Source organism: Staurois parvus, unplaced genomic scaffold, assembly GCF_062004578.1.
Source record: "Staurois parvus isolate SC_StPar_1 unplaced genomic scaffold, SC_StPar_1.0 ptg000449l, whole genome shotgun sequence".
Taxonomy (NCBI): domain Eukaryota; kingdom Metazoa; phylum Chordata; class Amphibia; order Anura; family Ranidae; genus Staurois; species Staurois parvus.
In genome coordinates, this window is record NW_028318245.1 from 6,783,547 (window position 1) to 6,809,902 (window position 26,356).

The 26,356-nt window shown below is 44.3% G+C and overlaps 2 protein-coding genes across 4 annotated transcripts; both read right to left on the reverse strand.

Annotated features, from left to right (window-relative positions):
* Window positions 1-2,443: 2,443 nt before the first annotated feature.
* LOC149453489 (uncharacterized) lies at window positions 2,444-18,371 on the reverse strand. 2 transcript variants are annotated; one of them, XM_089688228.1, is made up of 7 exons: window positions 18,241-18,371; window positions 11,008-11,093; window positions 9,814-9,996; window positions 9,604-9,727; window positions 9,183-9,487; window positions 8,980-9,085; window positions 2,444-4,589 (listed from the first exon to the last, which is right to left on the reverse strand). In XM_089688228.1, the coding sequence occupies exons 2-7, from the start codon at window positions 11,059-11,061 to the stop codon at window positions 2,575-2,577; spliced, it is 2,787 nt and encodes a 928-aa protein (XP_089544354.1). In that variant the 5' UTR covers window positions 11,062-11,093; window positions 18,241-18,371; the 3' UTR covers window positions 2,444-2,574. The 2 variants fall into 2 exon arrangements, with proteins under 2 accessions (XP_089544354.1, XP_089544353.1); XM_089688227.1 differs by lacking the exon at window positions 18,241-18,371 and having other exon boundaries at window positions 11,008-14,681.
* On the reverse strand, window positions 17,979-25,254 carry LOC149453490 (uncharacterized). Of its 2 annotated transcripts, none has more exons than XM_089688358.1 (6): window positions 23,713-25,254; window positions 22,962-23,075; window positions 22,752-22,875; window positions 22,130-22,635; window positions 21,895-22,009; window positions 17,979-19,553 (listed from the first exon to the last, which is right to left on the reverse strand). In XM_089688358.1, the coding sequence occupies exons 1-6, from the start codon at window positions 23,791-23,793 to the stop codon at window positions 18,436-18,438; spliced, it is 2,058 nt and encodes a 685-aa protein (XP_089544484.1). In that variant the 5' UTR covers window positions 23,794-25,254; the 3' UTR covers window positions 17,979-18,435. The 2 variants fall into 2 exon arrangements, with proteins under 2 accessions (XP_089544484.1, XP_089544485.1); XM_089688359.1 differs by having other exon boundaries at window positions 22,130-22,431; window positions 23,713-25,253.
* Window positions 25,255-26,356: the final 1,102 nt, after the last annotated feature.

Sequence of the window (26,356 nt, forward strand, 5' to 3'; positions counted from 1 at the left end):
TAAAGGATAAGAAACAAAAATATAATCACTAAAACGAAGGAAATCTAATTAGATTACATGAAGATATGCTTAATGCTGTTTATTAAACACAGTAGTCGCGACCGAGTGTCGGCTGTCAGAGGAATCCACAATCAGATTCACTATTAGTCAGTGGCTAAAAAGCAAACGCCCATGGCAGAGGACTAAAATGTGTTCTGCACATGCTCAGTTCTATCTGCCAAAGACACTGCACGGGCATCTAGATTTTTACTGTGTCGATTTCCTTGAGAAAAACGATTTTTAACACATTCTTAATTTTTTTGGAAATAGCAGATATTGTTTAAAGTGAAGTCCTGATATTTGGCAAAGCAAATTTCTAAGTGAACATGTCTCTACAGTGATTTTTCATGGTGTTAGACGTGCTTCTTAGCAAGTCTGCTTTTGTGAGTCTGATTCCGGGCGTGTGTCTTTTTGTGAATTAGATTGGGCGTCTGCTTATGGGCTCTGCTCACTAGTGAATTAGGTTGCAGGGTCAAAAATGGACGGACGCCCATGAAAATTGGGCTTAAGCCCATAAATATGCGCCCACGCCCAATAGTGAATCAGGGCCCTAGTGTCCATATTCTTTTCTACCCTTCTCTCTTCCTCCCCGTGTCCTTATCCTCTGCTGGTGGAGCGCTAAACTCCCAAGTTAAGGAGATCTTAAAGTTATACAAAACCCATGTTTTTAAAAAAAAATGAGTTCCATAAGTCTGGACTTACCTCTAATCTATAGTCTGCTTCCTTGAAAATACACCTTACTTGGTTTGCCTGGCTGATCCCACCTCACTATTTGTGGGTGTCTCAATTGCCTAGCCATCTGGTTTGTTGAACTGGATGGATTTTTGTCTTTTTTCAGCCGGACTAACTATGTAACTATGTAATCTGCAAAGGAGGCACTCTGACCAGGGCTGTGTGTGTCCATTGAAACAAACAGTGCCTGCCAAGCCATGCCTCCTCTTTCTCCTCCCAGCTCCTGGTAGACAGCTGCATGAGCCTATCACTACCCCGTGCTCACGTCTCTTTTAAAACCAGGATGTTTTATGGGGAAAGGTGCAGATCGTGGAGGGGTAAGCGTTGGTGACTAGGACAGTGCGTACGTATTTGGGGTTCTGGGGGGGGGGGGGTTGTAAATGGACTGGAGAATGTTTTACCCCTTAAATCTGAATTCCATTTTATAGCACAGTTACATTGGTCCAGCAAGGACCAACGTTTGTATGTATGAGCCATACCTGTGGGATCCCACTGGAAGCTGGAAATCGCTGTAGTATGCACTGCCATTGCCTTCGGGGTCCCCTGGCTGCCCTGCTGCATAATGAACAAAATGAGTTGCTCACTCAGTACAGGTGTCAGTCAAAGGTTGCATTGCATTTTTCTCAGTGAATGCAAGGTGTTCTCTGATTGGACTACGTTGAGACTGTAACGTCACCACCACACCTCGTCCAATCCAAAAGTAGCACTACTTTGAGATAAAATCACAACATTTAGAGGCAGCTCTCCATCAGAGGGTCCCTGGAGTAGTCCGAAAAGCTTTTAAAGGATGAGAGTGCCACAAGAACTTGAATGAGTCCAATAAAAATGTTTAAAACCATCCAATGCATTTCAGGGGTACAAAACTCTCCCTTCCTTAGGGCTTGGACACTGGCAAAAGATTCAAAGAGATACTGGACAATACTCAGAGTTTTTCTAGCAACCCAAAACACAGCCTCAGTATCCATTTGATTTACAACCATTTACCAGTATCTCTTTGAATCTATTGACAGTTTCCAAACCCTGAGGAAGGGGAAGTTTTAAGCCCCTGAAATGCGTTTTCTGTTTATGGGGTTAAAGAGAACTTCTTACTGGCCTCATTCAAGTTCTTGTGGTGCTCTCATCCTATCAATTATTTTTGGAGCACCCTAGGTACCCTCTGGGGTACCTTGGTTGACATAGACGTGCCTTTAAAGGATGGACCCTTCTTAAAGTAGTATTACTTTCTACTGATGAAATCAGGAAAACTAGAAAGTCAGGGGCAGGTAAACAATACCCATGGTCAACAGCAAGTTCAGCTTCTGATGGCTGAAGACCGATGCCCTGGCTATAGTGCTCCCGCACTCCGACAATCAGATCCATAGTAAATTCAAGCCGGCAACTCACTGTAGTCTGTAAAATCAGAATCTTTATTGGCTACGTTCTGAAACACACTGGTAACAAGTTAACGTGTTTCAGCCTTGACAGCCTTCCTCATAGCACACACTGCTATAAGGAAGGCTGTCACAGCCAAAACGCGTTAACTTGTTACTAGTGTGTTTTACTATGTAGCCAATAAAGATTTGGATTTTACAGACTACACCGAGTTGCCGATTTGAATTCACTACAGAAAGTCATTTAAATAGCAAGAAAAAAGTGATGGGTTTAGTGAAAGTTACAGGATGCCGTGCAGAACTTTTCAAGGGGCTACAGTAATTTAGTACAATGTTTATAAAAACAAATCTTTTTCTTTTAACGCTTTATAAATAACGTGTCCATCACTCTTAAGAATCCTCCACCCCAGGTCGTATGTGTGACCTTCCACGTTCATTCCAGTGTAAAAGGGTGCCTTCTCTCGGGACCTGAAGATGGCTCCTGAACGGCATGAGTTCTCCAGTGTCTGGTGGGTTCTGAGTCTTGTTCTGAGTTTTGGGACTCTGATGGAGCAGAAAATGGCTTGTCGGTGGAGTGAATCTTCTGGTGTCTGTTGAGAAGGCGTTTCTCTTTAAACTTTTTGCCACACTCAAGACAGGGAAACCACGTCATCCCTGTGTGGACCTGCTCGTGTTTCCGTAGGAAGAGCCTCCGGGTAAAACGCTCCCCGCACTCAGCACAGCCGTACGGCTTCTCTCCAGTATGAAGCCTAAAATGGTCCACCAGGTAGGACTTCTGCTTGAAGCGCTTTCCACACTCGGAACAGGGGTAGGGTTCAAAGCCAGTGTGGATCCTCCGGTGTGTCATAAAACTGGACCTATGGGCAAAGCTCTTGCCGCAGTCCACACAGGTAAATGGCTTCACCCCAGTATGGACCACTTGATGTCGGATAAGGACTGCCTCCTGTGCAAAACATCTCCCACACTCCGAACAGGAAAAAGGTTTCTCCCCCGTGTGAGTACGCTGGTGGTTGAGGAGAAATACTTTGCGTGTGAAACAACTGCCGCATTCGGAACAGGAAAATGGTTTGTCCCCATAGTGCATTTTCTGGTGTTCACGGAGAGACCCGCGCTGACGAAATCTTTTCCCACACTCAACACACTGGTACGGCTTCTCTCCCGTGTGGGTGAGCCGATGTCTGATGAGTTCAGAGTTGAAGTCAAAACGTTTTCCACACTCTGAACACTCGTAGGTTTCCTTGTACGTTTTCCGAGGCCTATGAAGACCCCTATCTTGTGTGATACGCTTACCACAATCTGGACAGAGAAACGGAATCTTGTGGGAGTTGATGGTCTGATATTCTTCTGGAGGCAACTTTAACAAAAACCATTTAACACATCCTGAACAAACAAACAAGGCGTCAACGGCTCGAGAATCTGTAACTGTACCCATGTTTTCAGGAGGATGCTCACCATATGTAGGAGGATCCTGTGATAGATGAGCACAGGAGAGTCTTGGATGAAGATTGGGATTTGGAGGTGTGTCTTCTGAGGAGCTGAATGTATCTATGTTTTCATGAGGACGCCTGCCAAATATAGGGGGGTCCATTGACAGCTGGGCACTGGGGAGTCCTGGGTGAAGATTGGGATTAGGAGATGTGTCTACTGAAGAGCCAAATGTATCTGCAATTTTAGGAAGATGCCCGCCACATATAGGGGGCCCCAGTGACAGATGGGCACTAGGGAGTCCGTGATGAAGATTAGGATTGGGAGCGTTGTCTACTGAAGAGCCTAATGTATCCATGTTTCTTAGAGGAGACCCACCACACTTGGAGGGAATTGGTGACAGATGGGTGCTAGGGTGTCCTGGATGAAAATTGGGATTAGGAGGTTTGTCTTCCAAAGAGCCAAATGTATTCGTGTTTTCAAAAGCTAGATGGGCACTGGGGTGTCCTGGATGAAAATTGGGATTAGGAGGTTTGTCTTCTAAAGAGCCAAATGTATCCCTGTTTTTTAGAGGAGACCCACCACACTTAGAGGGAATTGGAGACAGATGGGTACTAGGGTGTCCTGGATGAAAATTGGGATTAGGAGGTTTGTCTTCTAAAGAGCCAAATGTATTCGTGTTTTCAAAAGCTAGATGGGCACTGGGTTGTCCTGGATGAAAATTGGGATTAGGAAGTTTGTCTTCTAAAGAGCCAAATGTATTTGTGTTTTCAAAAGAATGTCCTCCACGTGTAGCAGGACCCGGTGACAGATGGGCACTGGGGAAACCTGGATGAAGTTTGGGATTAGGAGGTTTGTCTTCTGAAGAGCCAAATGTAATGTTCTCATCTTCTGAGTTACAATCTAGAGATGAACTGAGTTGTCCCTTGGGGGCAATGCCGATTTCTATGAAGAATTTGGACACGTCTTCTGTTTTACATCTCGGAAATGAGTGTGAAGATTCGCTGGTCTCCCATCCAACTCCTGGAGATGAAGAATTTTTACTCACTATTAAGGTATACTCATACAGTTGTGTTCAAAATAATAGCAGTCATACATCACTAACCTGATCAATCACTGTTTTTGGTAGAAATTATATTTCTACATGGCAAATAATTTACTAGCAGGTGCAGAAGAGTAATAGAAATCCAACAGATCCAATAGTCATGACATGCATGCTGCTGATTCTGTGTAATTGAATCACTAATTGAAAGGGGCATGTTCAAAATAATAGCAGTGTGGAGTTCTATTAGTGAGGTCATTCATTCTTTGAAAAACAGGTGGCAATTATTGCCCTTATTTAAGGAAGGAAGGCAGCAAATGTTGTACATGCTCGTTACAGTGCATTTCTCTCTGAAATTCTGAGGAAAATGGGTCGTTCCAGACATAGTTCAGAAGAACAGTGTACCTTGATTAAAAAGTTGATTGGAGAGGGGAAACATATAAAGAAGTGCAGAAAATGATAGGCTGCTCAGCTAAAATGATTGCAAATGCTTTAAAATGGCAACCAAAACCTAAAAGATGTGGAAGAAAGCGAAAAACTACCATTCCAATGGATAGAAGAATAGCCAAAATGGCAAGGGCTCAGACAACAATCAGCTCCAGGAAGATCAAAGAAGGTCTAAAGTTACCTGTGAGTACTGTTACAATTAGAAGACACCTATGTGAAGCCAAGCTATCTGCAAGAAGCCCCCGCAAAGTCCCACTGTTGAAAAAAAGACATGTGCTGAAGAGGTTACAATTTGCCAAAGAGCACATTGACTGGCCTAAAGAAAAATGGCGCAACATTTTGTGGACTGATGAAAGTAAGATTGTTCTTTTTGGGTCTAGTGGCCGGAGACAGTTTGTCAGACGACCCCCAAACACTGAATTCAAGCCACAGTACACTGTGAAGACAGTGAAGCATGGTTGCGCAAGCATCATGATATGGGGATGTTTCTCATACTACGGTGTTGGGCCTATTTATCGCATACCAGGGATCATGGATCAGTTTGAATACATCAAAATACTTGAAGAGGTCATGCTGCCTTATGCTGAAGAGGAAATGCCCTTGAAATGGGTGTTCCAACAAGACAACGGCCCCAAACACACCAGTAAACGTGCAACATCTTGGTTCCAGACCAACAAGATTGACATTATGGAGTGGCCAGCCCAATCCCCGGATCTTAATCCAATAGAAAACTTGTGGGGTGACATCAAAAATGCAGTTTCTGAGGCAAAACCAAGAAATAGAGAAGAACTGTGGAATGTAGTCCAATCATCCTGGGCTGGAATACCTGTTCACAGGTGCCAGAAGTTGGTTGACTCCATGCAACACAGATGTACAGCAGTTCTCAGAAACAGTGCTTATACAACTAAATATTAATTAAGTGATTCAAAGTAAAGCAAAATCTTCAAACATTTTTCAGTTTATATAGTGAATGTTTGAGTTTGTAAAGAAGAATACAAACACTGCTATTTTTTTGAACAGTCTAATATTCACTTTTCTTCAATTTTTTTAGAGGAACAACACAAATTTGATATATTTTTCTTCATGTTTTGATTTGGAATAGAATGTATAGTGTTCCCAATGCATTTGTGTGTATGGAAATAAAAGCTATTAGAAGGATTTTGAGCTTTATTCACTTTTTTCAACACACTGCTATTATTTTGAACACAACTGTACATGGTGCAACACCGATTTCATTCACATGTATTCAAAATCCTGCCATGATCCACCATCTTACAACTCATAACTACAAATGATTTCAATGATGCTAGAAAGGTATAAAGGGTCATTCGTATCCTATTTTCATTTGTGTTCATCGCTGAATTGGTCAAACATTTAATCATACATGATTGTATTCACTGATCTTATATGTTTGTTCTCCTCTTATCTCTTTTTTTGCTATATACAGGCAGTCCTCGAGTTACGAACAAGATAGGTTCTGTAGGTTTGTTCTTAAATTGAATTTGTGTGTACGTTGGAACAGGTAAATTTTTTAAGTGTAACTCCGGCTGAAAAAAAAATATTTCTAAGATTTGGATAGCAGAGAGAAGGGTTAACTGGCCATGCAAAAAGAAAAAAAGCCATCCAAATTGATATGAAAACCCTATCTGAGTAATATCTCCGGCTCACTTATATAAAAGTGTGGATTATCAACCTAGTAATACTGGAAAACAAAAATTGGCAGTTGACTAGTGCAGAGCCGCCTGGAAAGTGGTTAATTAAATCCTACACAGAGTAATTTGTCACTACAAAGGTGAATGCAATTGTGTATTTATTTGATCACTTAGATCATGAAAAAGGTTGACATTGGCAGGGTGAACATATTGCAATCATATTAAAATCAAAGAGTTAAAATAAAAAAACGTTCAGCGTCTTCATAAATGGCTGTATAGGCAGAAATGATCAATTTGAGGGGTCTTCCTTCTGTATTCATCTGATGTAAAGTTCCATACTGTATGGCCTAGTAAATTTGTTTTCTTCTTTGGCTATCCCCTTATGAATATCACAGTGAAAATGGATGAAGTCCTAGGAATTGTTTAACTGGCCATGCACTGATGTGGGATTGCTGACAGGTCTGCTGGACAGTTGGTGGCAGCAAAATGGTTTCTGGGACGTCACGCTGCCTTTGTTCTTAAAGCAGAGCTCCACCCAAAAGGGGAAATTTTGCTTTAAGGCTTTGTCCCCCGTTCCCTATTAAGGAATGGGACCTTTGGGGAGCGGGTACCCGAATTTGACTGACAGGTACCCTCTCCCACTTCTGATGCTATCGCCTAGGCGATCGGAAGCAGACGTTGTCCTCCTACCGTCCCTCCCTGTAGTCTTCTGGGACACATGATGGGTCCCAGAAGACTACGGGGCCATTCACAAAGCGCAGAGCTTCTCACGCATGCACAGTGAAGCCGCAAGCTGTCACAGCCGGGTGCCCACACTGAAGATGCCGGCGCCGGGGAGAGAAGACTGCCGGTGAAACCAGCGGTGGTGAGGACACCGCTGGACCGAGGGACAGGTGAGTGGCTGTATTTCATTTATAAGTCAGCAGTTACAGTTTTTGTTTCTGCTGACTTTTTTTTATTTTTCAGGTGGAATTCCACTTTAAGTACGAGTCATATGTAAGTCAGGTGTTGGTACTCGGGGACTGCCTGTAATATGGTACTAAATAATTTTCAGTCCATCATTTACTAGTTTTTGAGCCGACTGACGCATTTCACCTCCTGCTAGAAAATAATCCTAGAGCTTTATAATTAAAGTGGTTGTAAAGGCTGAAGGGATTTTTATCTTAATGCATTCTTTGCATTAAGGCACAAAAAAAACCTTCAGGGTGCGTCCTCCCCCCACCCCCTTTATACGTACCTGACCCCGATCTCAATCCAGGGCTGTGCACAAGTGAAGAGGCTTTCTCAGCTTTTTTCATCCTCATTAGTTCAGACACAGCAGCGAGAACCATTGGCTGTCAATCATAACCAGTGAGGAGGGTGCATGGCGCACGTGCCCCCAGAGCACGTGGCTTGCCACGGGGGGCACTCAACTGGGGTGGGGCAGAGCCAGAAGTGCCAGCGGGGTACCTGAGAAGAGGAGATCAAGGCTTCTCCATGCAAAACCATTTCACAGAGCAGGTGATTATAGCATGTTTGTTAGTTGAAAAAATTTATCCTTTAGAATCACTTTAAGGCCAAGCGGTGGGGGGAGGCAAAACGCGTCAATGAGAAGAGGTGGGTGGAGTGTCCTCAATTGTGCTGGAACAATTACATTATTTCAGCAGCTTCCTATGATGGTATGTGGACAGGTATGGGAGGAGTGGATCCTGGACAGATGAGCACCCACTCAGGTGAAGACAGTCCTTTAAGTAGAAATGGCGAAACTGTGGGTGATTATCTTACCCCCTCACCTTCCAACACACTCCCTGATATCCCCACAGCTCAGTTATCTTCTTCCCTCACAAGCAGAATATCTGAAAATCCAGTTGTGTGACCATTCCACAATCAGCCTTGTTCTAACACAGGAGACCACTGATGACCTAGGAACACCTCACCTTGACTACCTGTCCATCCACCAATTAGACTCTCACCTTTGCAATTCATCACAAATGATGCTACAAAATTTGTATACCCCTCTCAACTCTGCTCAATAGTCGCCCCTGCCACTCTGCTAGTCTCCGGACTGGCTTCCAGCCAACCTTCCAATAAAAGGTGCAATGCTTTATCCCCAAGGAACGTTCCCACAATCACTAGGATCTAATCTGTCCGAAGAACAGAACTAGTAAAACACGGAACTGGGCACCAGCTATCTCCCCATTACTTTTTATTGGGGGGGAGCAGAAGAGAGCGTGGTGGAGATCAAGCAAGGAGAATCTGGGACTCTTCTCTGAATTTAATGTTTATTACTCACCTGGGCTGATCTCCGGAGAAATTTCTTCCTTCTTACACAGCTCCTCGACCCTCACATGTGACTCTTCATTCGTAGCTTCCACTTCAAAATTAGTCACCGTTTTATTCTTGATGAAAAAAAAAATAGAACAAAAATTAACCTGAATGAATTTAGACTGCACCTCAGAAAGTGGATAAGAAATTAGGACAATCACTTCTATTTACCTGATGATGGTGGGGGATGGTGTGACCTTCCTGTGTGGAATCCCAGGAATACAGAGGACGGGGACATCTCTCTGGTGGGTTCTTATGACTGGATCCATCTACCTGATGATGGTGGTGAGGGGTGGTGTGATCTTCCTGTGTGGAATCCCGGGAATACAGAGGACAGGGACATCTCTCTGGTGGGTTCCCATTACTGGATCCATCTACCTGATGATGGTGAGGGATGGTGTGATCTTCCAGTGTGGAGTCCCGGGAATACAAAGGACGGGGACATGTCTCTGGTGGGTTCCCATTCCTGGATCCATCTGCAGGAAACACACACACTGACTGAATCCATTGTTTCTATGTGTTTACCAGATGATGGGGGATCTAGGTGGACCCTCAATACTGCTCTCTCCTTTACAATAAAGTCTCCTCTTACCCGGTGATGTGAGGGGCGGCTGATTGTCCATCATGACGTCCTTGTAGAGGTCCTTGTGTTTCTCCATGTACTCCCTCCTCTGCGTCGAGAAACTAATACTGACATCCTGACACCTTATAGGAACCTGACACACACAATGATACAGTCACCATCCAGACACATCCCTTGTCTGTTACTGGAGAATGTCCCAGAATTCCCGGCACCGCTCACCTCTCCTGTCAGCAGATCAATGATCTTCTGGGCGACTTCTAGGATCTTTTTGTTGTTGTATCTCCTTGATGTCAGCAAAGAAGGAGAAAGCATCAGGACTGGGCTCTGGTCTCCATTCCATCCTTCAGATGTACGGGAAGGGCTGCTGAGCGTTACAGATGTCCTCTTTACTACTATGTAATCCTGAATATCAACATAATATAAGAAGGTCAATATACTCAGAATGTGACCTCCCAGAATCCTCCTCACCTCTCCGGTCAGGTCTGTGTTTTATTAATAGAGATGAGTGATGTCATGTGACCTCCCAGAATCCTCCTCACCTCTCATGTCAGGTCTGTGTTTTATTAATAGAGATAAGAGTGACGTCATGTGACCTCCCAGAATCCTCCTCACCTCTCCAGACAGGTCTGTGTTTTTTTAATAGAGATAAGAGTGATGTCATGTGACCTCCCAGAATCCTCCTCACCTCTCCGGTCAGGTCTGTGTTTTATTAATAGAGATGAGAGTGATGTCATGTGACCTCCCAGAATCCCCCTCACCTCTCCGGTCAGGTCTGTGATTTTTTAATAGAGATAAAAGTGATGTCATGTGACCTCCCAGAATCCTCCTCACCTCTCATGTCAGGTCTGTGTTTTATTAATAGAGATAAGAGTGATGTCATGTGACCTTCCAGAATCCTCCTCACCTCTCCGGTCAGGTCTGTGTTTTATTAATAGAGATAGGAGTGATGTCATGTGACCTCCCAGAATTCTCCTCATCTCTCCGGTCAGGTCTGTGTTTTATTAATAGAGATGAGAGTGATGTCATGTGACCTCCCAGAATCCTCCTCCCCTCTGGTCAGGTCTGTGTGTTATTAATAGAGATGAGAGCGATGTCATGTGACCTCCCAGAATCCTCCTCACCTCTCCGGTCAGGTCTGTGATTTATTAATAGAGATAAAAGTTATGTCATGTGACCTCCCAGAATCCTCCTCACCTCTCATGTCAGGTCTGTGTGTTATTAATAGAGATAAGAGTGATGTCATGTGACCTCCCAGAATCATCCTCACCTCTCCGGTCAGGTCTGTGTTTCATTAATAAAGATAAGGGTGATGTCATGTGACCTCCCAGAATCCTCCTCACCTCTCCGGTCAGGTCTGTGTTGTATTAATAGAGATAAGGGTGATGTCATGTGACCTCCCAGAATCCTCCTCACCTCTCCAGTCAGCAGGTAGATGATCTCCAGGGTGAGGTCTAGGATCTCTATCATGTTACTCCGTTCCTTTCCGATCTTCTGCTGGTCTAGACACAGAACAGGTCAGATGTTTTTCGCAACCTAACATAAAAGATGCTAAAATAGAAAAGGTTTCATTCAATGGCCTCTTAGACTCAAGAATCTAAAACGGAGAAGGTTTCAAAAGACTCCTCCAGCAGCTCAAAATGTATAGAGATACGAGGAGGACGTTCATGACATTCATGATGTAGAAGAATAGTAACCTCATCCATGGCCAAATGTACAAGGAGGGGCTTGATAAAAAAAGAACCCTCCATGTACCCTGTGTCATCCAGTGGTGGTAAGTCGTCCAGTTCGTTTGCAGATGTGGACTAGAGGGGATGACGCATCTGGGTGTAGAAGAAGACATCATATTGTGTGACCACCTATAAATGGTTCCCAAAGACCCATCAATGCATATGATTGGGCCATTGACCAGTAATATCTTGGTGTTGCCCTCTGCATCCGATGTATATACCATATAATTAGTGTATATATATATATATATATATACATATATATATATATATATATATATATATATATATATATAGGTTTCCCATAGCACACTAAAGTAAGGCACCTCCTGCCCTACACAGGGACCTCTAAGATTTCTCCCAGACAATCATCTAATAATGAACCTCATTCTTACCTCCCCTGAACCCATATCCACTACAAGCTGCCATCTCTCCACTGTTGTCCTCAGAGGATGTTGTCAATAAAGTTCACAGCTATTTCTATACAGTATAGTGAGCATCCAGTCATACTGACATCTTGTGGCTGAATTTGGGTAATGCGGCTCAACTAGAGGGAGAAATGCATTGTACACAGAGGATCACTCTGAGGGGGACTCGCGCTCCCTCTATTAGTCACATTGAGAACTGCGCTGCATTATATCAGTGAGAGCCAGTAATCCTATTATTTTTTTATTAATCTTATTATTATTTTTTTTTATTAATCCTATTATTATATTTTTTATTGTTTTATATTTTCTTATTGTTATTCAAGCTGTACAATAATTTAATAGGTAAAATATGAATAACCTTTTCAACATGTTTATTTCTTTTGCATAGATTTTCAATGGAGTAATCAGCATGAAAACGGGGAAAGAGTAATGGAAAATAAAAAAAAAAGGACAAGCCGCAGCGGTTATGGCATATAGTTCTACCTAATTGGAGTGATGCAACAGAAAAGATACGGGGAGCCGCTCCAGGTTCCTATCTCCCCAAGTCTGGGAACACCCGCCGGGAGCGCAGGCTAGGAAAGAGCTCGCCTTGGCCCAATAGGTGGAAGCACAGGGAAGGGAAACATTCCAGGTGTCGCACAGCCAACAAAACCCAGCAGTTATCAGAAGTAAAAGCAGCCTCAGCCCAGACTCCATCCAGGCCACGCCCCTCTGACGCGTTTCGCCCTGCTGTTGTCATATATGAAGGATGATGATTGATCTCCGTAGCAATGGTTCTTTTCCAGAGAGAGAGATTTACCAGGTTCTGGAACGGTCCACAAGATACTTGCAACAAATGACAAAATCCATCAAAATATTTGTAAATATTAAAATGAACGTCAGCCCTCAGAGTCCCATTTAACCCCTCGCCCTTCTAAGGATTCCCCCCTCCTTCGTGACCAGGCCATTTTTTGCGTTACGGCGCTGCGTTACTTTAACTGACGTGTGCGGTCATGTGACGCTGCACCCACATGAAATTTGCATCCTGCTTTTCCCACGAATTGAGCTTTTTTCGGTGGTATTTGATCAGCTCTGCATTTTTTTAAGCAAAAAAGAACGACAATTGTGAGCAAAGAAAATATTTTGGACTTTTTGCTGTTAACCACCTCCCGTCGGGCCGTTGTATGTAAACGGCCAGACGGTGGCAGTGCAGGGGCGGGTGGCTCTTTATAAACGGCCACCCCGCCCCCTGCTTGTGCGTGCTCCCTGGGAGCACGCAGCACAGCGATCCGGTGCCCGCTGTGTCCTCCAGAACACCAATTGTCATACGGGACCACTGAGCGAGGTCCCGATCATGTGATCACTGATTGGCCAATCAGTGATCACATGCAGACTAGTAAGCAAGATGTCACTTCTGACATCATTGCTTACTACGTGTGAAATCTGTGAATGATCAGAGATCACATGGTACAGGGCTATTCACTACAGCCTTGTACCATGTGACAAGCTGTGACCAATCACAGCTTGCACAGTATTTCTCAATGGCTGCAGGAATGCAGCCAGAGAGGAGAAGTTATTGCTTTTACAGCCTTTATAGGTGTAAAAGCAGTCAGTGTAAAAAAAAAAAATCTTCATCACCCCCCACAAGTAGTACAGTGTCACCATGGTAACATTGTACTGCTAGGGTGACAGTATGTGAAAAAAAGCATAAATAATAATATAAAAAAATAAAAATGTAAACAACATTTTTTAAAATTTATAATTTTTGGTTATAAACTAATTTGGGTTATTTTTTTTTTTCCTAAAAAGATAACTGAATAAATTTTGGCCAAGATTTATGATGAAATATTATTTGCAAAATTGTTTAAGAAAAACCCTTTTTATTCATTTATACAGTAAAAAAAATAAAAATCCCAGTGGTGAATAAATACCACCAAAATAAAGCTTTATCTGTCTCAAAAAAATGCTAAAACATTCCTATGGGTATAGTGTTGCATGACCGCGCAATTGTCATTCAAAGTGCGATAGCGCTGAAAGCTGAAAATTGGCCTGGACAGGAAGGGGGTGAAAGTGTCTGGACTTGAAGTGGTTAAACATGCCCAGTAAAAAAATTTAAAACATCAAATTTCGTCATAAATTTCGGCCAAAATGTATTCTGCTCCGTGTCTACGCTAAAAAAAATCCCAATATGTGTAAATTAATTGGTGTACGTGAAAGTTATAGCGTTTACAAATGGCGGTATATATACTGGGATTTTTCTTTTTCTATTAGTAATGGTGGCGATCAGCAAATTTTAGCGGGACTGCGGTGGACATTCTGATACTGGGGAAGAACTAACTTGGTGTCACTGACATCCCCAGTGACACCAAAACAGTGATTAGCGCTTAAAAAAAAAGCACTGACACTGTACTAATGACACTGGGCAGGAAGGAGTTAATGTGAGGGGCAATCAAAGGGTTAACTGTGTGCTGGGAGTGTTTTACTAGGGGGCAGGGGGTGTGTGCTTCACTGTAAGCACACTGATCATGATGGCTGTGCTGTGCAGTGTGCAGGAGCTGACAGGGAGGAAGATTGTTTGTAAACAAAACAATCTTCCTCCCCGTCAGAAATGCTCGGTAATCACTGGGCGCCGGTGGCTAATTACTGGCCGGGACCCAGTGATTGACATCCACAGACGTGAATGGCGGCGCGGCTCACACGCGCCCCCTACCCAGAAATGAAGAATGACGTATATATAGGTGATCCTGCGCACCAGTGCTGCCCTGCAGCAGTATATATATCAATAAATACTTCTTGTATGGTCAAATCACATTCTTTATCATCCTAAACCACTTCCTGTCCAGGCCAATTTTCAGCTTTCAGCGCTATCACACTTTGAATGACAATTGCGCGGTCATGCGACACTGTACCCATATGAATTTTTTAGCATTTTTTTGAGACATAAAACTTTATCTTGGTGGTATTTATTCACCACTGGGATTTTAATTTTTTTCCACTATATAAATGAAAAATCCAAAAATTGTGAAAAAAAGTGTTTTTCTTTTCGCAAATAAATAATCTTTCTTCATAAATCTTGGCCAAAATGTATTTATCTACCTTTTTAGTGAAAAAAAAAAACCCAAATTAGTTTATAACCAAAAATTATAATTTTTCAAGAACATTTTTTACATTTTTATTTAATTTTTTCATATTATTATTTATTTGGGCTTTTTTTTTTAACATACTGTCACCCTAGCAGTACAGTGTCACCATAGTGACACTGTACTACTTGTGGGGGGTGATTTTGTTTTTTCTTTTTTTACAATGATTGCTTGTACACCCATAAAGGCTGTAAAAGCAATCATTTCTCCTTCTCTCTGGCTGCCTTCCTGCAGCCATTGAGAAATACTGTGCGAGCTGTGATTGGTCACAGCTTGTCACATGGTACAAGGCTGTTGTGAATGGGCTTGTATCATGTGATCTCTGTGATCATTCACAGATTTCACAAGTAGTAAGCAATGATGTCAGGAAGTAACATCTTGTTTACTACTGTTCATGTGATCACTGATTGGCCAGTGATCACATGATCGGGACCGCACACTGAGGTCCTGTACAGCGATCTGTATCGGCATCGGATTGCGCTGCCGTGCGCACAGGCAGGGAAGTGGAGAGGACGTTTATAAACGGCCACCCACACCTGTACTGCTCCCGTCCAGCAGTTTACATACATGGGCCGGACGGGAAGTGGTTAATGATCGCACCTACTTTTTTCATACCTATCTGGATCTGTGAATTGCTTCTGTATTAGTGTTTATGACTCATCTGAGCTGATCTCTATAGGAATGTGCTCCTCTTTAGACTTTATGATTGGCCAGCGATCACATGAATCGGAACCTCACACAGAGGTCCTGTACAGCAATCTGTGTTCACTGATCACGGTGCCGCGCGATCCTGCGCACAAGCAATGGATGCGGGGGGGGGGGACATTTAGAAACGTCCACCCACTTTGGCAGCGCTCCCAGCCGGCCGTTTATCTACATGGGCTGGACGGGAAGTGGTTAATAAAGAGTGGCACAAGCATAGCACTTGCACTGTTCTTCTAAACATAAAAAAACGGAGGAGATTGAGACTATTCACTCCCTGTTCTATGCTGTGTTGGCAAGCAAAATCCTTTCTTGTATTAAAAGAGGTATAGACTTCAGAGAGAGAGAGATATATCATATTACCCCCTTCCCCCCGGTACAAATCATTAGTAATACCTGATCTGGAATATGCAGTTCAGTTTTGGACACCAATTCACAAAAAGAACATTGGAGAACTGGAGAAAGTACAGAGAAGGGCAACCAAACTGATAAGAGGCATGGAGGAGCTCAGCTATGAGGATTAGAGGAACTAAATTTATTCTCACTTGAGAAGAGGAGATTAAGGGGGGATATGATCTCCATGTATAATACATAAGGGGGGATATGATCACCATGTATAATACATAAGGGGGGATATGATCTCCATGTATAATACATAAGGGGGGGGATATGATCTCCATGTATAATACATAAGGGGGGATATGATCTACATGTATATTACATAAGGGGGGATATGATCACCATGTATAATACATAAGGGGGGATATGATCTCCATGTATAATACATAAGGGGGGATATGATCTACATGTATATTACATAAGGGGGGGTATGATCACCATGTATAATACATAAGGGGGGATATGATCACCATGTATAATACATAAGGGGGGATATGATCACCATGTATAATACATAAGGGGGGATATGATCTCCATGTATAATACATAAGGGGGGGGATATGATCTCCATGTATAATACATAAGGGGGGATATGATCTCCATGTATAATACATAAGGGGGGATATGATCTACATGTATATTACATAAGGGGGGGTATGATCACCATGTATAATACATAAGGGGGGATATGATCTCCATGTATAATACATAAGGGGGGATATGATCTCCATGTATAATACATAAGGGGGGACATGATTTCCATGTATAATACATAAGAGGGGACATGAGCTCCATGTATAATACATAAGGGTGGATATGATCTCCATGTATAATACATAAGGGGGGATATGATCACCATGTATAATACATAAGGGGGGGGGGGGAATGATCTCCATGTAGAATACATAAGGGGGATATGATCTTCATGTATAATACATAAGGGGGATATGATCTCCATGTAGAATACATAAGGGGGATATGATCTTCATGTATAATACATAAGGGGGATATGATCTTCATGTATAATACATAAGGGGGGATATGATCTCCATGTATAATACATAAGGGGGGGATATGATCTCCATGTATAAATACATAAGGGGGGATATGATCTCCATGTATAATACATAAGGGGGGATATGATCTCCATGTATAATACATAAGGGGGGGATATGATCTCCATGTATAATACATAAGGGGGGATATGATCTCCATGTATAATACATAAGGGGGGATATGATCTCCATGTATAATACATAAGGGGGGATATGATCTCCATGTATAATACATAAGGGGGGATATGATCTCCATGTATAAATACATCAGTGGTTCATATAGTGAACTCGGTGTAGAGTTATTCCCCCTGAGGTCATCACAGAGGACAAGGGGGCGCTCTTTACGTCTGAACGAAAAGAAATGTAATCTCCAAACACGGAAAGGTTTCTTCACAGTAAGAGCTGTGAGAATGTAGAATAGACTCCCTCAAGAGTTGGTTCTGGCCAGCTCAGTGGATTGCTGTAGGAAAGTCCTGGATTCTTTCTTGGATACACAGAATATAACTGGATATAACATTTATAGGTAAAGTTGATCCAGGGAATATCTGATTGCCTCTCGGGGGATCCCTGCAGGAGCACATTGGATCATGCTTTGCTGGGGGGTTTTTTGCCTTCCTCTGGATCAACTGTGGGGGTAGGATTATAACTTTTTTTCTTCTATGATTGAACTGGATGGACTTTGGTCTTTTTTCAGCCAGACTGGCACAGATAGACCTGAAACAGGTCTATTTACTTAGTTAATGTGGAGCATGCCACGGATGCCAGTTTCCTGCACCATTATAGCAGGAACGTCAATTCATTCCCTGGACTCTGTTCTCTTTCACTCTTGTACCTCTATACATATATATATATTATAATTTATATATATATATATATATATATATATATATACTGCATGTTGAAAAGCGTTTTTTATATATTACAACATATATGAAAAATATTTTTAAACATATATATCATTTTTAAATATATTCTTCGGATTTTTTTTAACATTAAAAAGGTAATTTTAACATATATATTTACATTTATTAACTGCCCCCTACCGTATTCTACAGCCTCCCTATACATCATACATTTCCCCCCCATTGCCTAGGCCCTCCTGTGTGCCCCCACTTCTCCTCTCCTTCCCACCGGCAGCTGCAAGCACACAATGCCATCCTTAGGGATGGAATGGGGGAAGGGTCCAGTAAAATATGTCACATTTACCAGCCCTTACCTTTTCTGAATGAACACAATGATTGATCGGTACCGATCACTGTGTTCAGTCATAACTGAAGCATAGTAAACTGTGTTTTCTTTTGGGAGGGGCTGTCAGGTTGGCTGGTTTCTAACAGCAACCCTGGTTGGTGCCAGCAGATTTTAAACACATTTTTTCCTCCAGAGTTCTTCCTTAAGACCGCATCGCAGAATCCTAGCACAAGTGTAGTTGTGACCGGTCCTCTTTAGATCCCAATTGTTCCTGTGTGAAGATATCACCATTCTCAGGAGGTGGAGGATTCCTTTCCATGCTGTGACTTCCCTGGTGATGGACCAGGTAAGCTTTGTGTGTGTAACTTTTCCCGCACTCTGAACATGAATAAGGCCTCTCCCTCGTATGAATAACCTCATGTCTCTTTAGATCTGATTTGTGTGCAAAATGGCGTCCGCACTCTGGGCATGGGAAAGGCTTTTCCCCCTGGTGTCGCTTCTCATGCCTGTAGAGGTCAGGCTTGCGGGCGAAGCTCTTGCCACAGTCCATGCAGGAGAACGGCGTCTGACCCGTATGTACAACCCGATGTTTAACCAGCGAGAGTTTCTGTGAAAAACCCTTCCCGCACTCCGAGCAGAAATATGGCTTTTCTTCCGTGTGAAGTCTCTGGTGCTCTGCCAAGTACGCCTTCTGCTTGAAACTCCGCCCGCACTCACCGCAGGAAAACGGCCTATCCTCTGAGTGGCTCCTCCCATGGATCACCACGTGCTGCCTGTACGAGAAACATTTTCCGCACTCCATGCAGAGAAAAGGCTTCTCCCCAGTGTGGACATGCTGATGGTGAATCAGATACGACTTCTGCGCAAAGCTCCTCCCGCACTCCGAGCAGGAAACAGGTTTCTCGCCGGAGTGGACGCGCCGATGGCGCACGATGTCAGACTTGTGGGTGAATGATTTGCCGCACTCAGAGCAGGAGAACAGCTTCTCGCCGCGGTGCATTTTGCGGTGCTCATCCAGGCCGGACTTGTAGGCGAAGGATTTGCCACAGTCAGCACACATACATTTATGGGTGCTCTTGTGTTTGAAGAAGGAGGCTTTGTCCATGAAGAAGTCCCCACATTTGGTGCACAGGAACATCTCAGAGGAACTGTGGGTGGCGGTGTCAGGGGATTCGATATCCCGTAGAGATGAGCAGAGAGCTGGCGATGGTACGACGCTGGGGGGTCTGGGGTGGCGATTTTGTAAAATGTCGTTTTCCTGCCCCACTTCACAGCTTTCTGTCTGTGACTCCAAAACTGAGGTCAGACTCCTCGCTGAGGACTCGCCGGTCTTCTCCTCACCTGCCAAGGATAAAGGATACTTTCAGGTAGGTACCAGACACTGGACTCCACGTCACATCTCCTCCTCTTCAATAGTTTATTTCTGAAAACAGTCTTAGCTTTAAAAGAGCAACGTGTGGTCCCTGACGTGTTTTACGGAGAAAAATTGGAGTCTCAGTAATCACCTGACAAATGAATGTTTCTGTAAAGCATGTATCCCCATGTGGGAGGAGAGGAGAGAGAGGTGGCAGGAGGATAGGAGAGAGAGGAGTGAGGAAAGGGGAAAGGAGAGGAAAAGAAAGAAGGGAGGAGAGGAGAAAAGAGTAAAGGTAACTGGAGGAGAGGAGAAAATTAGGAGAGGAGCCAGTGGAAAGAAGAAAAGAGAGTAGGTGGCAGGAGAAAGGGACAGAATGAGAGGAAGGGAGAGGTAGAGAGAGGTGACAGGAGAGAGGGGAGTGAGGAAAGGAGAGGAGAGGAAAAAGAGGAGAGGAAAGAAGGGAGGAGAGGAAAGGGGAGAGGAGAGGAGAAAAAAGAGGAGAGGAAAGGGGAGAGGAAAAAGGGGAGAGGAAAGAAGGGAGGAGAGGAGAGAAGAGGAAAAATAACTGGAGGAGAGGAGAAAATTAGGACAGTGGCAGGAGGAGAAGAAAGAATGGAGAGAAAAGATAGAATAATAGGAGAAGGAGAGGAGTGGAGCAGTGAGAAGTGAGGGAAAAGAAAAAAAGAGAGTAGGTGGCAGGAGAAAAGGACAGAATGAGAGGAAGGGAGAGGCAGAGAGAGGTGGCAGGAGGACAGGAGAGAGAGGAGTGAGGAAAGGGGAGAGGAGAGAGGAAAAAGGGGAGAGGAAAGAAGGGAGGAGAGGAAAAGGGAGAGGAGAGGAGTGGAGCAGTGAGGGAAAAGAAGAAAGGAGGAGAAAAAAGAGAGTAGGTGGCAGGAGAAAAGGACAGAATGAGAGGAAGGGAAAGGCAGAGAGAGGTGGCAGGAGGACAGGAGAGAGAGGAGTGAGGAAAGGTGAAAGGAGAGGAGAGGAAAAAGGGGAGAGGAAAGAAGGGGGGAGAGGAGAAAAAAAGAGGAGAGGAGAGGAAAGGGGAGAGGAGAGGAGAGAGGAAAGAAGGGAGGAGAGGAGAGAAGAGGAAGGTAACTAGAGGAGACGAGAAAATTAGGAGAGGAGCCAGTGGAAAGAAGAGGAGGGAGTAATGGCAGGAGGAGAAGAAAGGAGAGAAAATATAGAATCATAGGAGAAGGAGAGGAGTGAAGCAGTGAGGAGTGAAGAAAAAGAAGAAAGGAGGAGAAAAGAGAATAGGTGGCAGGAGAAGAGGACAGAATGAGAGGAAGGGAGAGGCAGAGAGGGGTGGCGTGAGGAAAGGGGAGGAGAGAGGAAAAAGGGGAGAGGAAAGCAGGGAGGAGAGGAGAGGAAAGGGGAAAAAGGAGAGGAGTGGAGCAGTGAGGAGTGAGGGAAAAGAAGAAAGGAGAAAAAATAGATGGCAGGAGAAGAGGACAGAATAAGAGGAAGGGATAGGCAGAGAGGGGTGGCAAGAGGACAGGAGAGAGAGGAGTGAGGAAAGGGGAGAGGAGAGGGGAAAGAGGAGAGGAGTGAGGGAAAAGAAGAAAGGTGGAGAAAAGAGAGTAGGTGGCAGGAGAAGAGGACAGAATAAGAGGAAGGGTGAGGCAGAGAGGGGTGGCAAGAGGACAGGAGAGAGAGGAATGAGGAAAGGGGAGAGGAGAGGACAGAGGAAAAAGGGGAGAGGAAAGAAGGGAGGAGAGGAGAGGAAAGGGGAGAGGAGAAGAAAAAGGAGAGAAAAGAGAAGAGGAGAGGAGGCAAGAGAGGAAAGAGGAGGCAGGAGTAGAGGAGAGATTTACAAAAGTAATAAGTGGAAACATAAAAGGAGTGATTGGAAAGGAGGGGAGAGAGGGAGCAGACCAGAGGAGAGGTGTGGGAAGAGGTTGCAGAAGGAGAGGACAGAATCAAAAGAGTGGAGAGAGGAGATGGGTGGAAGGACAAGAGAGAGAAGGGTGAGTGGGGAAGAAAGGAGAGAAAGAGAGAGGAGAGAATTAGGAAGGGAATGAGATGTAAGAAGTGGAGAGAGTAGTGGCAGAAGGGAGAGAGAGAGGAGAAAATCAGCAGAGAAGGAGGAGTAGAGTGGCGTGGTATTTCAAGGAGCAAAGGAGAAGAGAGGAGGAGAGAAATAGAGACGTGGCAAGAGGAGAAGACAGAATGAGAAACCGAGTGAGCGGAGAGATGCTGATAGAGGAGAAGTGAGTGGAGAAGAAAGGAGGAGTGAAGGGGGAGGAATAAAAAAAGAAGAGAAATAGGTGAGAAGTGGACAGGAGAAGAGGAGGACAGAATTTAGTGTGTATTTCTCACTTGTACTAATCTCTGGAGCAACTTCCTCCTCCTTACATGGATCACCACCCATCACACATGTCTCCTCCGCTTCCTCTTCTATCATTTCAGTCTTAACAGTCTTCAGATTGACACCCTGAAAAACAACATGTACAGATATATTGACTTCTTTCACTCCATGACCAAAACAGTGTATCCCATTATTGCAACCAGCCTCTGTACAGATCAAAAGAAGAAAGTACATTCTACAACCTACCTGACGATGGTGAGGGTTAGTGGGGCCTTCCTGTGTGGAGTCCCGGGAATACAGAGGACGAGGACATCTCTCTGGTGGGTTCCCATTACTGGATCCATCTACCTGATGATGGTGGGGGATGGTGTGATCTTCCTGTGTGAAATGCCAGGAATACAGAGGATGGGGACATCTCTCTGGTGGGTTCCCATTACTGGATCCATCTACCTGATGGTGGTGAGGGATGGTGGGACCTTCCTGCGTGGGATCCTGGGAATACAGACATCGGGGACATCTCTCTGGTGGGTTCCCATTACTGGATCCATCTACCTGATGGTGGTGAGGGATGGTGTGACCTTTCTGTGTGGAATCCCGGGAATACTGAGGATGGGGATATCTCTCTGGTGGGTTCCCATTACTGGATCCATCTACCTGATGATGGTGAGGGATGGTGTGACCTTCCTGTGTGGAATCCCGGGAATACAGAGGACGGGGACATCTCTCTGGTGGGTTCCCATGACTGGATCCATCTGTAGGAAACACACACACTGACTGAATACATTGTTTCTATGTGTTTATCAGATGATGGGGGATCTAGGTGGACCCTCCGTACTGCTCTCTCCTTTACAATAAAGTCTCCTCTCACCCGGTGATGTGAGGGGCGGCTGATTGTCCATCATGACGTCCTTGTAGAGATCCTTGTGTCCTTCTAGATACTCCCACTCCTCCATGGAGAAATAGACAGTGACATCCTGACACCTTATAGGAACCTGACACACACAATGATACAGTCACCATCCAGACACATCCCTTGTCTGTTACTGGAGAATGTCCCAGAATTCCCGGCACTGCTCACCTCTCCTGTCAGCAGCTCCATCATCTTCTGGATGACTTCCAGGATCTTCTTGCCATGGATTCTGTCAGGAGTGAAGGGGGGAGGATCACCAGATGAGCACATAGGTCCATAATCCTAAGGTTGAGACATAAACATATGTATCTTAGCCCTCTGATGACCTCCCAGAATTCTCTTCACCTCTCCGGTCAGGTCTATTTTTTATTAACAGAGATCAGATTAATATCATGTGGCCTCCCAGAATCCTCCTCACCTCTCCGGTCAAGTCTCTGTTTTATTAATAGAGATAAGAGTGACGTCATGTGACCTCCCAGAATCCTCCTCACCTCTGCGGTCAGGTCTGTGTTTTATTAATAGAGATCAGAGTGACGTCATGTGACCTCCCAGAATCCTCCTCACCTCTCCGGTCAGCTCTGTGTTTTATTAATAGAGATAAGAGTGATGTCATGTGACCTCCCAGAATCCTCCTCACCTCTCCGTGTTTTATTAATAGAGATAAGAGTGATGTCATGTGACCTCCCAGAATCCTCCTCACCTCTCCCGTCAGGTCCGCGTTTTATTAATAGAGATAAGAGTGATGTCATGTGACCTCCCAGAATCCTCCTCACCTCTCCGGTCAGGTCCGCGTTTTATTAATAGAGATAAGAGTGACATCATGTGACCTCCCAGAATCCTCCTCACCTCTCCGGTCAGGTCTGTGTTTTATTAATAGAGATAAGGGTGACGTCATGTGACCTCCCAGAATCCTCCTCACCTTTCCGGTCAGCAGGTAGATGATCTCCAGAGTGAGGTCCAGTATCCTCTGTGCCATGTGACTCTGCTCCTTCTCCATCATTGGCGGAATCAATTTTCCCAGGCTCCTCTTCACACTACTTTAAAGGGCCTGAACTCTGCACATCCTCGGCTCTTGCCATGTCTGGGTTTCCACAGACTGAAAATCGAATAATGAATAAAAATCGCAGATATGAGTGTTATCTATGGTCCTGACTGGCCGTCTAAATAATGCCTCATGGAAAGCAAACAGAGATCACTACAACTGTAACACCAATTGGCTAAGAAGTGGTACTATATAGCAAATTTCTGTGACTTCTCAGTTGAAACAGTGACACCTTCTGTCAAATTCCAGAATAACTGGACAAATTGGGGTAAGGAGTCCCAGAGGATGGGAGAGGCTCTGAAGAAGTCCTGGAGTGAACATGGAAAGAGGTGAGGAGGGATCTAGAGAGCAGGAGGTCTTCGGAGGAGCAGAGAGGGTAGTTTTGGGTGATATTTTAAGATGGGATTGGTGATGTAGCTGGGCACAGAGTTGTGGATGACTTTGTATGCTGTTGTTAGTATTTTTAATTTTATTCATTGGGAAATCGGAAACCAGCAGAGGGATTGGCAGAGAGGTGGAAGACACTGAAAGATTAGCAAGGTGGATGAGTCAGCAGTATTCATGGTGGATAGAAGGGGGATAGCCTATGCAGTGGTAAGCCAATGAAAAGTGGTAGGCTTGGTGGTGTCGTTGAATAAGAAGGGGAGAATTATGTAAATGTTACAGAGGTTGGCCACAAGATTTGGACAGTGACTGGAAGTGGTGCTGAATGGAGATGTCAGAGTCCAGAATTACACCTAGCACCTTGGCATGACAGGAGGGACTGGTGGTTGAACTTGACGGAAAAGTTGAAGAAGAGAGCAAGGGTACAAGGGTGGGCAGTAGGGATTTTATGAGCTCAGTTTTGGAAAGACTGAGTTGAAGAAGTGGTGTGACACCCATGTTGATATGTAAGTAGGTAAACTAGTAATGCAGAAGGAGACTGAACGGGTGAGGCGAGGAGCAGAGAGATACATTTGGGTGTAATCAGCTTTGAGATGGTATTGGAAGCCATGGGAGGTTATTAGCTGTCCCAGGGAGAAGATGTAGATTGAGTATAGAAGGGGCCTCAGAACAGAACCTTGGGGGACCTCTACGGAAAGAGGAGAGGAGGAGTTGTAGGTGATAGTGAATGAGTGCTTAGATAGGTGGGAGGAGAACCTGGAAAGAGCAGTATCTAGGAAGCCAAGGGAGTGGAGTTTCAAGTAGGATGGGGTGGCCAACTATGTCCAAGGCAGCAGAAAGCTCTAATAGTCAGGTGACTTGTATCCCTATAGGAATGTGTAGCACAGTGACATCTAATGGCCATAAAATAGCACTACGGCCGCCTTACACAGCCGAGTGACTTGTATCTCTATAAGAATGTGTAGTACAGCGACATCTAATGGCCAGAAAATAGCACTACGGCCGCCTTACACAGCCAGTTGACTTGTATTCCCATAGAAATGTGCAGTACAGCAACATCTAATGGCCATAAAAGTGAACTACAACTGCCTTACAAAGCCGGGTGACTTGTATTCCTATAGGAATGTGTAGTACAGCGACATCTAATGGCCATAAAATAACACAACAGCACCTTACACAGCCGGGTGACTTGTATCTCTATAGGAATGTGTAGTACAGAGACATCTAATGGCCATAAAAGAGCACTACAGCCGCCTTACACAGCCGGGTGACTTGTATCCCTATAGGAATGTGTAGTACAGCGACATCTAATGGCCATAAAATAACACTACAGTGCCTTACACAGCCGGGTGACTTGTATCCCCATAGAAATGTGTAGTACAGCGACATCTAATGGCCATAAAAGAGCACTACAGCCGCCTTACACAACAGGGTGACTTGTATCCCTATAGGAATGTGTAGTACAGTGACATCTAATGGCCATAAAATTGCACTAAAGCCGCCTTACACAGCCCGCTGACTTGTATCCCTATAGGAATGTGTAGTACAGCGACATCTAATGGCCATAAAATTGCACTACAGCCACCTTACACAGCCCGGTGACTTGTATCCTATAGGAATGTGTAGTACAGCGATATCTAATGGCCATAAAATAGCACTACAGCCACCTTAAACAGCCCGGTGACTTGTATCCCTATAGGAATGTTTAATACAGCGGCATCTAATGGCCATAAAAGAGCACTACAGCCGCCTTATACAGCCGAGTGACTTGTATCCCTATAGGAATGTTTAGTACAGCGACATCTAATGGCCATAAAAAAGCACTACAGCCACCTTACACAGCCGGGTGACTTGTATCCCCATAGAAATGTGTATTACAGCAATATCTAATGGCCATAAAAGAGCACTACAGCCGCCTTACACAGCCAGGTGACTTGTATTCCTATAGGAATGTGTATTACAGCGATATCTAATGGCCATAAAAGAGCACTACAGCCGCCTTACGCAGCGGAGTGACTTGTATCTCTATAGGAATGTGTAGTACAGCGACATCTAATGGCCATAAAAGAGCACTACAGCCGCCTAAAACACAGCCGGGTGACTTGTATCCCCATAGGAATGTGTAGTACAGCGACAT